At 54.9% G+C, this 11,039-nt stretch overlaps 4 protein-coding genes across 4 annotated transcripts; 2 read left to right on the top strand and 2 right to left on the bottom strand.

Moving 5' to 3' along the window:
* Positions 1–271: 271 nt before the first annotated feature.
* On the top strand, positions 272–1,930 carry K460DRAFT_376920 (Adenylosuccinate lyase; the record flags this gene model as incomplete). Its single annotated transcript, XM_040934931.1, has 2 exons — positions 272–658; positions 791–1,930. 2 exons carry the CDS (start codon positions 272–274, stop codon positions 1,928–1,930), a joined length of 1,527 nt encoding a protein of 508 aa, XP_040788069.1.
* Positions 1,931–2,377: 447 nt separating this feature from the next.
* K460DRAFT_283989 (uncharacterized protein) lies at positions 2,378–3,784 on the bottom strand (the record flags this gene model as incomplete). The annotated part of the gene is made up of 1 exon (XM_040928702.1): positions 2,378–3,784. One exon carries the CDS (start codon positions 3,782–3,784, stop codon positions 2,378–2,380), a length of 1,407 nt encoding a protein of 468 aa, XP_040788068.1.
* Positions 3,785–5,178: 1,394 nt separating this feature from the next.
* K460DRAFT_395151 (TFP11-domain-containing protein) lies at positions 5,179–7,287 on the bottom strand (the record flags this gene model as incomplete). Its single annotated transcript, XM_040936033.1, has 1 exon — positions 5,179–7,287. The coding sequence occupies one exon, from the start codon at positions 7,285–7,287 to the stop codon at positions 5,179–5,181; it is 2,109 nt and encodes a 702-aa protein (XP_040788067.1).
* Positions 7,288–7,751: 464 nt separating this feature from the next.
* K460DRAFT_285894 (uncharacterized protein) lies at positions 7,752–10,892 on the top strand (the record flags this gene model as incomplete). The annotated part of the gene is made up of 1 exon (XM_040928847.1): positions 7,752–10,892. The coding sequence occupies one exon, from the start codon at positions 7,752–7,754 to the stop codon at positions 10,890–10,892; it is 3,141 nt and encodes a 1,046-aa protein (XP_040788066.1).
* Positions 10,893–11,039: the final 147 nt, after the last annotated feature.

The raw sequence follows: 11,039 nt of genomic DNA, 5'->3' as shown, positions 1-11,039 counted from the left end.
CGAAGGTGTGCTTGCGAAATGTGGGGTTAGGCGAGCGGCCCAAAAACTTTCGGTTCCACACGTGAGACAGGACGTCACTCATTCGATAAGAAAAAGAAACGGCCCTCGCAGCGACAGACGTCTAAATACATCCCCCGCACGACCCAATTGATCTCTTGAACTTGCTCAATTTTATTTTCTCGTACCCGATCTCACCTCTGCGATCTACGAACATTGATCAAATCGGGAAGACCATAGAGTCAGCACAAGACCCCACCAGTTCACCTACAAGATGGCATATGACCAGGACGCAGTGCTCGACCTGCAACGCCAAATCGAAAACATGAAGAACCAAATCGGCAATTCCGTCTTCGACACGTACCAGACGTCCCTCACAGGGCGCTACTGCAGTCCGGCAATGTCTCAACTCTTCTCCCAGCGGTCCCGCCACTCGACTTGGCGCAAACTCTGGCTGTACCTGGCTGAATCGGAGAAAGAGCTGGGTATCGAGACGATTAGTGAAGAGGCACTGCAGCAGATGAGGGATCATTTGACGGTAACAGACCGGGATTTTGAGATTGCGAGGGTTGAGGAGAAGAAGAGGAGGCACGATGTTATGGCGCATGTGCATACCTTTGGGCAGGTTGCGCCGAGTGCGGCGGGAATTATACATTACGGGGTATGTTTCTCTCTTCATTTTGATAACCTAGTGGGGGGTGTCTGTCTTTGTCACGTGTGGTGACAAAGAGCTCTTCTATTTGACCAAGCGGATCTAAGATGAGAGATGGGATTGCTAACTGTAATATTCCAGGCAACAAGCTGCTATGTAACCGACAATGCAGAGCTGATTCTCATGCGCGATGCTATAGACCTTATACTTCCCAAACTCGCAAAGGTCATCTCCAACCTCTCTGCATTCGCCCTGCAGTGGAAAGCCGAGCCTACGCTGGCGTACACGCACTTGCAGCCTGCTCAACTCATCACCGTTGGCAAGCGCGCCGCTCAATGGGCGCAAGATCTGCTCTTTGACCTCGAAGCCATCGAGCATGTTCGTGCAGGCCTGCAATTCCGCGGCGCCCAGGGAACCACCGGAACGCAAGCCTCGTTCCTTGAAATCTTCAACGGCGACTCAAAGAAGTGCGATCAGCTGAACGAGCTGTTGTGCAAGAAGGCCGGATTCCCAAGCTGCTATGCCATCTCGACGCAAACCTACACCCGCAAGGTCGACCTCATTGTCGCCAATGCCATCGCCGGTCTCGGCGCCTCGGCCCAGAAGATCACAGGAGACATCCGCCACCTGGCCGCATGGAAGGAACTCGAAGAGCCGTTTGAAAAGGACCAAATCGGCAGCTCAGCCATGGCGTACAAGCGCAACCCCATGCGCTCAGAACGCATCTACAGTCTCAGCCGCGAACTAATGAGCAAGCCAGCCAGCTTCGCCAACACGCTAAGCGATCAATGGATGGAGCGCACCCTCGACGACAGCGCCATCCGCCGCATCGACATCCCTGAAATGTTCCTCCTTGCCGACGCCATCCTCCTCTCCCTCGACAACGTCACATCCGGCCTCGTCGTCTACCCCAAACGCGTCGACGCCCGCGTCCAAGAAGAACTCCCCTTTATGATTACAGAAAGCATCATCATGAAACTCGTCGCAAAGGGCGAGTCCCGCCAAGAAGCCCACGAGCAGATTCGCGTCTTGTCCCACCAGGCGGGCAGCCAGGTCAAGAACGAGGGTAAATCGAATGACCTGGTTGATCGTATTCGTCAAACGGCGTTTTTCAAACCCATCTGGGGCGATCTGGATGCCATGTTGGATTCTAGCTTGTATACGGGGCGCAGCGAGCAGATTGTGGAACAGTTCTGTGGGGCGGGTGGTGTGCTTGAGGGGAAGCTCGGTGCGTATAAGGCGTATATTGACAAGGCTGGTGTGGCGGAGCTTAACGTTTGAGGCCGGAAGGACGGGTCAAAGTGTGGTTTGGCTTCTAATGATTTTATAGCAATTTATGTGCAAAAAGTTAACGTCGAATGTCTTCGCTTGTGGTCCGTTCTACCACTTGACTAACTAGGTGTTTCTTCTTTCCGTTCCACGAGTCAACCAGTGAAAAGAAGCACATGGATTCAAATCGTGATTACTTTTATGGTGCATAGCATTGCTTCTAATAATTTTGTCTGATAGGGTTCCACTCAATCCACATCGGAAACTAAATATACAGATATAAACCATATGCAAGATACGATAAAGGAAGTCATTAGCCCAACAGCAGCAAGGCAAAACTCACATGGATCTACGCTCATACCAACCGACTCACCAAACAATGATCATATGTATACAAGAAGAAAACAAAAAAAGCGCTTAAGAGAGTTTAATGCCAACTGGAAAAAGAAACATGCAAAGTTAGTACGCATCGCCAAAGATCTCCTTGGGACTCTGCACCATATCCTCCTTCATCGCTGCGCGCCTCCTGCCTTCCATCTTCTGCATCATCTTGCGGTCCCGCTTGTTCACCAGGTGAGGTGTGACGGGCGTGATGGGGGTAAAAGGCATGTAAGCACTATACGGTGTGAACGGGACACCCGTCTTGGGCGTCGTCATGGAGAGCTTCTCCACGCGCCTGTCCAGCACGGTCGTCTGGATACCAGGGGACCGGAGGGGTTCTGCAAAGCTACGCAGGGGTAACGACGACGATTTGGTTGAGGTAGCCGATTTGGGCGATGTGGCGGATTTGGGGAGCGTTAGGGTTTGCGCGTGAGATGGCGGGGCGAGGTTGGTGGTCAGGGGTCGCAGGCGCTGGGGAGCCGGGCGGGGGAGGGGTTGTACTTGGTCGAGTTCCTCGTCTGGATCATAGGGTGTTGTGGGCGAGTTTGGCTGCGTTGGTGGCGAGGGAGGTGCGCCTGGTTGGTAGAAGCGTGGGGACAGCGGTGTGCGCGCGTCGTCATCCGAGTCTCCGCCTGGGTACTTTTGCACAGGGCCGGAGATGCGCAGGTTCTTGAGGTTGAAGCGCGCATTCTTGCTGCTATTGGGGGCGGGGGACGGCTGTGCCCGCTTGGAGAGGACACCGCGGGGACTCGCGGGAATTTTCTGCTCTTGTAGGCGATCGCGAGGTAGAGGTGCGGCCTTGGGCCCGTTATGGAAGTCCGGTGGGTAGATGGCCTTGACGGGTGATATAGGACTGTCGTCGTGTGGTGGTCGGGCAACGCTGATAGCTGATGGTCTTCGTCGCTCTTGTCCAATCATCTGGGCCTCTTCTACGCTGACGTTGGAGTAGTGTTTTTGGGCATCGTGGTCCATGACGGCGGCGTACAGGCGCTCCATATCGGCCTGCGCTTGGTTTTTGTGGGCGTCAAGGACCCTTTGGTCGAAGGAGCCAGGCGACTGAACCATTGGGCTTTGCGGACTGCCAACAGCAGAGTCGGTCTTCTTGAATTTCCTGAGCCACGAGCGAGCCGATAATGGTGGCGAGGCGGGCCCTGGCGACCTGAGGGCAAATGGACTCGGCTTGTCCTGAAGTTCCAGCTCCAGATGCTTGGGCGGTTCGAGTGCCTTTCGTCTCATCTTTCTGCCAACAGTGAGGAGTAATACTCCCCAGATAAGTACTGTAAGGACGTAGCCGCCGACAACACCGCCGACGTCGTATGCTAAACGGTTCCGGTCTCGAGTTGCGTGATAGGAGGCAGGAGGGCCGTCCTGCGGTGAGGGAGCAGGGTCACGGTAGTTCTTTGTGAAGTCGTAGGGTGCTGCAGAGGCGCTTGAAATGACCAGAATCAAAGACAGGAGTGCTGGAGGAAGCGCCCTCTCCAGCATGATTTAAAGAAGAAAATGAGAGGGGGGAAGCGAGGGGTGTTTGTTCACACACACACACACTCTCTCTCTCTCTCGCGGATCACGACGATCTAGGGCTGTAGAGGGAATCACAAATTGCCCGCTTCCCGACAGAGAGGAACCGGGTGAAGTGCAAAGTGTAACAGCTGGCGACATGGTGGGCGGCTGGTGCTGTAAGTATGTCTGGCCAGCGGCCTGCAAAACGGCCGCCTCTCCCTGCGAGTGGATGGAACGAGGAAACGAAGGACTAGGTGTGATGGGCTTGTCGAGGGCGTTGGGGCGTGTGATTGGAGAGCATGTTTCTTGAGCGACATGCAGGCGTCCAGTGGAGGCATCTTACCAGCCGCCGAGGCGGGGTCCGCTTCTCAGCCTTTCTATGCGAACTAGAGCGAGACGGCCGGTGCAGGGCCGACTGACACCTGGCTGCGCGTTTGTCGACTCGACGACCTTGGGTTGTGTTGCTTTTGGCATTGAGAGTGCGCTTGGTGGTGACTCGACTCTCTGTTGGTTATAAAACAAGTTTCGCCGTGCCGCAGCGCTCGAGCACCCACACGATCAACTTCACCCAACCTCCCGGACGATCTGCCTTTCTGCCCACTCGAGGCACAGTTCGCGGGAAGAGCGGTCCGCATGCATGAAAGACGGCCCCTGCAACTGCAAAGTCCAAAAAGGCACCCCAATCGCATAATCCCATTCGTCCAGAATTCAATCTCTAGGCGCCCGCTAACGCGAATCAGCTTTCCGTCACCCTCCTTATCACGTATCACACAGGCCAATGTATTTTCGTTGCGGTGTGACCAGGGAACGAGCCATTCGGCTTTATTTATTACAAGACCCTCTGCGTCTGGCCTCGTGGTGTGAATTCTACGCGATGATTCTCATCTTCATGCAAAATGCGAGTCGTATCACACAGGCTACTTGCAGCACAGCACTAGCGACCTATTTCGAGGACATATCACCCCCATCGCCTGTGACGGCAATGGAGATTGGCCGTTTCCACGACATGTGAGATACAAGAGCATATGAAAGAGTTTCCTTGTCACCATCAAAGCATGATTATCAGGAGAAGGAGTGTGTGCCCAGATAGACACACGACATGGGTATTTTCCATTGTTCCGCGTCAACCTCTCTCGCCCCCCATCTCCGCTCTGCGAAGGTCCGCCGTCGCACCCAAGATGGCTACCTAACAATGCATCGCTCCGATGCTGGATTAGCGAATGATAGTAAAGTTATCTGCCCAGAAGAGGCTATGGGAGCTTACCCTGCCGTAAAGGACGCGCATCAACGCTATACAAAAAAAAGGTACTGCATCTGCTACTTGCCGTAGACGCTGCGCTCCTCAGAGTGGAAGGAATATCGAGTCCATTGTCGGTCGCTCACTTCCCCTCGGCCTTTGCAGTGAGCGCTTCGTCCAATCCAGTAGGCTCCCATACACTCTTCTCCTTTTTGTTCTGTACCCAAAGGACGTCGCCCTTGAGATAGGCCACTGCACCCCCTCGTCCGGTAGCACTTGCTGTGATTCTGAACAGCGGTAACCCAGTAACCTCATGAGCTTCCCGAAGCGGTATCAGAAGCAGATTCTCTTCGGCACAGAACTCCTCCACAACGTCCTTGAACGTCGCCTCCTCCACTTGCGGCGCTGGGCGCGGGGGTTCCTTGTTGATTGACTTGGACAGCTGCGGCGTCTCCGGGGAGGCGCCGGTACTTTCAATCCGCGGTAGAGGCAGGTCTGTCAGCCTTGCATCACCAAGATCCAGTGCCTGGTTGATGAGGGTATATGCTTCGTTCCAACCCGACGCGACTGAAGGTAGACTGTTGATGTCTTCCTTCAGGATCTCGTCCCGCCACCACTCGATCCACTTTTCCACCTCCTGGAAGACCACCTCTTCGCTAGATAGCCATTGGTGGATGATACCGAGGAACTTGGGGAAGAATTGGGCCCTGAGAAGCTCCCCAATGACCTGGTTCGAGACCAAACCTCTCCAGGCGAAGACGGCCTCTAGGGGAGCCAGGTCTTGTTCTGCCGGGTTGATCTCAAAGTTGTCGCGTAGATACGCTGCAAAGCGCGGTACGAGATGGGCTACGAGGAGTCGATCAAACTCCTCTTTTCCAAACACCTTTCTCCAACTATCCATACCCGGCAGCGGGCCACGCGAGAGGTCGATTGACTGCAACGCATGTCGAATCTTGCGCTTAATCTCAGCAACAAGGCCTGAGCCTTTAGGATCCAGATCAGCCGGCTTTAGGAGCGGCAGCCACTCCACTATCCATGTATGTGGGCTCTTCTTGAACTTGCGTGGATTCCACTCGTGCACCGAAGTAGAGAGTTTACGTGTGACCTGCTCAAGCACCCGCTTCGCCACGAAAGGTGGTAAGACGGGTGTCCAAGCTTCCACAAGGTGAACCATTGGGTGTGGGTCCTTGACGTCCCATTGTGTCACTGCTGAGCTCACAGTAGGCAACCATACTTTCAACATCATGGTTTCGTATGATGAAGTAGTGCCGCGCTTGATAGTGTCTTCTTCGTCGATGTTGGTGCGACTGACCAAAGCTTCCGAGGGATGAGTGTATGCCTGAGAAATAATCCTCCGGCTTCGCGGCTGAATTATGTTGGCTAGATCAGAGAAGGATGCTGCGACTTCCTCCAGGGCGTCCTCGAGGGGAGCCCATAAAGCTACTACTCTGGAGAAGTGTGGGTATATGACGGCGATAGATTCTCGGTGCAGCGGCTTCGATGGGTACGCGGCGCGCAGGCTCTTGAGGCCTTCGCAAACAACGTCGAGGGTGCCCGTACGAAGAGACTCGAGTCGAGCCTGCATGTCTTCGGCCTCATCTAGTCGTCTTTCCAGGGCTTCCAATTCTTTCTCCAGGGCGTATTCTTGTGGCGGAATAGCCTTGGACTCGATTTCTAGCTCCTCAAAGGCTTCAGAGAAGCTGTTCAAGTCTCTCCGTACACGCGCTTGCAGGGAGCTCTCGAAGGGAACCACGTCTGTGCCGCGGAGAGAGACGCCAGATGTAGGCGTAGATGCGCCCGTCGTCGCGTCGATTATGGACTGTAGCGCGAGCGGTACGTGCATGCCTGCCGCCTCAAGTTCGAAGAGCGTCTTTTTCGGTCGCGGGGCCGTTGTTCGCGCCTCTCCTCTCGCCTTGGCCTTCTTCTTCCTCTCCCGGCGCTCTTCTTCGGAAGTATCGACGTAGGTCTCGCCATTTGCCTCTGCTTTCCTTCTTTCTTCCCGCCTCTGCTGCTCACTCTTCTCGGCGACGATACCAACACCGCCCTTGGTACCTCGCATCACCACCTGGATGGGCTCCGAAATTCCAGCTCCTTCCTTTCCCAGCCCGCCCTCTCCTCTGTAGCCCATCTTGGCCAGCATCTTTGCGCCAAAGCCCGACTTGAGCTTTGCGCTGCCATCGTCCGTCTTTGCCTTCTTGTTCGACTCCTGCCGAAAAGTGCGCTTCCGCTTGACCCCTTCGCCGCCGTCCATGTTGAAGAAGAAGAAGATTGCGAGCGCGTCACAATCGGTCTGGGGTATACGTATGTGGCAATTGAGCTGCTGGTCGGCGAATGGGTGGCTACTGACTTTGTGCAGTAGGCAGCCTGGAGTTCGCGAGGAGGCAGCCCGGATGTCGCGCGAGCTACAGACGTCACAGTGTGGTGAATTCGATTGTCTTGTGTATGAGATTGGTGAAGGTGCAGCTCATGCGCATGCGCGCCTCGGGTGGCAGTGTCGCAAGATGGCGTGCAATAATATAAATTTTGGATGCGGAGGTGAGGCTACAGCGAAGCGTGACTGCGCTAGGAGCCACTGTTGGCGCGCCAGCCGTCACCCTTGCATCGACGCGTGCTATTCTTGGAACCCCGTCTCGGTCCCTCTACAGGATACCCATTTCTCTCCTTTACGCCTTCTGCTCACAACATTGCCCTCGCTCAGTGCCCAATTCTCCCGCCATGGCCTCGCCGCCGCCCATGTCGCAGCCAGCGCCCATCCGATCGCCCAAGAAGAGCAGTGACAACCTGCGCCATCCGGTCCCCGACCTCCAATCGCTGCAGGGAGCCTACGTTGGCAATATTGAACGTCTCGAGGAACATGCCGAGCGCATGAGTGAGCCAGGCTCGGATTTGCAAGAGGAGATTCGGAAGTCCTATTCAGAGCTGAAGCGGTCCACCAGCCGGCAATCCTCGGTCTACTCGTCAGCGCCCTTGGACGAGCCGACGCGACTATTCACTACCCGAAGCCGTAACGTCTCGACCAGCTCACACGCTAACTCCATCGTGGATCTGAATGGAGGGGCCCGGTGGGGTGGCTATTCCCCCGGCGGCTATGTCACGTCGCCTGTCGGCTCCCTCCACTCTAACTCCTGGTCGAATGCTTCGACTAACATACAGCGGCAACGCTCGGAGTCAAAGGCCTCGCGTCTTGGTCAGGTCATGCACCCGGAAGAAGTCGATGGCGACATGTCACAATATCCTGCATACCCTGGGTCACCCAAATCGCCACGATCCGCCCCGCTCGCCCTACACCAGGCCGATTCCCCGCCACCAGCAAGCCAACGGACAGTCTCGTCCTTTACGAGAATATACGATGAAGTCGCCGACGGGCTACCCGAAGAGCTGCGAAACAGCGTCAGACTAAGCCAACCACCAGATCATGTCCAACAGCAACACGAGGAAGACACCCAGTATCAGTACGCTGGCCGCCAGCAATTCCTGGATCGGCCACCCACGGCCGCCTCGACCGATACAACCCACCAAGCCCGCACACTATGGCACGACTTCGATGGCGCGCATTGCGCAGATACCGTTATTGAGGAAGAGCCTGCACCTTCCCATGGCAGTCACAGCCGGCACTCCTCCAACCAGTCCTTCCTAATGAGATCCAACCCCGATGCTCCCGCCATGGGCATACCACCACCAGACGACAGCATGGTTTTCTATCCCGCCCCAGTACCGAGAATGCTGAATCTTCCGAAACGGCTGTCGCAGTTGCCGGCCGTAGGTGTACAAGCCAAGCGACGTACACAGTTACTGGAGTCAATGCAGCAAGAGAAGAGAAAGTCTACAGCGTTGCTTGCCGAGATGGCGGATCCTCCAAAGTCCAACAACAGGAAAAGCCGGCAGAGTTTGATGGCTCTTCCTCCGCAGCTGCGCGCGAGTGCCTATTTTGACCAAATTGCCCCTGCACAAGATTTTGCTATCAAAGGTGAATCGGCTGAGGTTACTCTCGAAAGTATTCTAGATGCTTCTGCAAACGCCCCCGTCTCTGCATTTACGGATCATCCATTCGCGGGGCAGGTGGGTAAAGAAGTATACGGCCCAGAGCACAAGCGCAGGACCTCAAAGTTCCCAGAGCCACCACAGACGCTACAAGAGACGAAGAGACGAAGCTCTTTCAATGTTCTTGACACACAGCGCAACTCGAGTGGTGATCCGTTGAACAAGCTGAAGAAGCGCAACAGCTCTGCCGATATGAATCTACTCATTGTCAAGGCGAGCGAAAGCCGGATGAGCCTGGGCGGTGAGCTGGACGAACGTGACGAGCACGCAAGGGGCCCGGAAAATGAGCATGACACTACGCCTACGAGACGCTCATTCGAGGACGACGATGATCGTGATCCAGATGATATGCAGGACGAAGAACCTCTAGAGGAAGAGGAAGAGGAGGAAGAACAGTACTTTGGTGCTCCAACGACCTTACTTGCCGAACTTCAGCTGCGCAAAGCGAAACAGAAGACTCGCAACATGAATTACGCGACTCTGGTTGAGCAAGGCATGATGACTTCTCATAGGACTCTCCTCCAAATGGATGACATGGCCGAGAAAGAGAAGCAAAAGCGTCTTAAAAAGAAGGTGCATCTTGCCTGGGAAGCACAAGCACAAGATGATGATGACTCCGACGACGATGTGCCCCTTGGAGTACTCTACAAGCAGGGTGGTGGTCAAAATCAGGAACCGAGCCAGCCTCTCGGCCTAATCGCGCAGCGACAGCTGGAAGACAGTGAGCCGCTCAGCAGCCGCCGCAATAGGTTGCGAGGAGGAGATCCGACAAGATCAAGAGAGCTTAGTCCCAGCAAACGAGGCATGCAGTACCTAGGTGTCCCTACAACGACAACACCTGGACCCGAATCTGATGCAGAGGAAGGCGAGACTTTGGGTGAGCGTATGCGCCGCCTCAAGGACAAGCAGATGCTCGAAGCAGCTCTTGGGGATGATGTCCGTAAGAGCACGGTTAGTGGTGATTTTGCTTCCGAGATGTTCAAGAAGTTCGGTGTCTCGGAAGGTGATGAAAAGAAGCCAGAGCGCCCTCAACCCACACCATCTCCAGGTATCGAAGAAGAAGAGACCCTGGGCCAGCGCCGAGCTCGACTACAAGCCGAGGCTGCCGCTCGTCCTGCCCGCCCGCAATCGTCTATGAGCTTGGCTGATGTCCTCTCCGCCAATCCCATTGACTCCACAGACCAAGCCCGCACCGTCTCGAACGAAGCGTTAATTTCACACCTGCCTCAAGGCAGTCTCTTGCACCAGAACGTCATCGCTGAAGAACGTCGGAAAGCCCAGCGCCTGGCGCAGAATTCGCGAACGTCAAGCTATGGAAATATGGACCCGCTGCTACGCAATGTTGATGATAAGAAGATAAAGGAAGACGAAGCACTCGCCGCCAGGATTCAGGCGTACAAGAATAAAATGGCTGGTATAGGGCAGTCTCCGAACATGATGTACAATAACGGGCAAATGATGGGTGGGCCCAATATGTCTTCGTCAAACCTCCCTGGCATGATGGGCATGAACGGCATGGGCATGATGTCCCAGCCCAACCTCAACATGCCCATGAATACCATGCAGCAACCAATGATGCCTATGAACATGGGCATGATGGGTATGCAGTACCCACAAGGCAACCCCGGCATGATGCGACAGGGCTCTATGATGAACATGCCAATGATGGGCGGTATGAACATGGGCATGAACGGCATGGGTATGAATGGCATGCCAATGGGAATGGGCATGCAGCCGCAGATGATGATGCAGCAGCCCATGGATCCGAGACAGAGAGATCAAATTGATCGTTGGGTGCAGGACGTTCGCCATTGATTTTCTTTACATTTCGCTTCTTTTGTACATTGTTTCGTTTCTATAGCTGCATTGGCGTTCGCATTGCATCACAACATGGCATCGTATGGCGTTTTCGGGTTCTGTCCTTATAGCGCATATATGCATCCATCACGTTTAGCTCGGGGT

Source organism: Cucurbitaria berberidis, assembly GCF_010015615.1.
Source record: "Cucurbitaria berberidis CBS 394.84 unplaced genomic scaffold K460scaffold_3, whole genome shotgun sequence".
Taxonomy (NCBI): Eukaryota; Fungi; Ascomycota; class Dothideomycetes; order Pleosporales; family Cucurbitariaceae; genus Cucurbitaria; species Cucurbitaria berberidis.
This window is presented reverse-complemented; position numbering and strand designations above follow the sequence as displayed.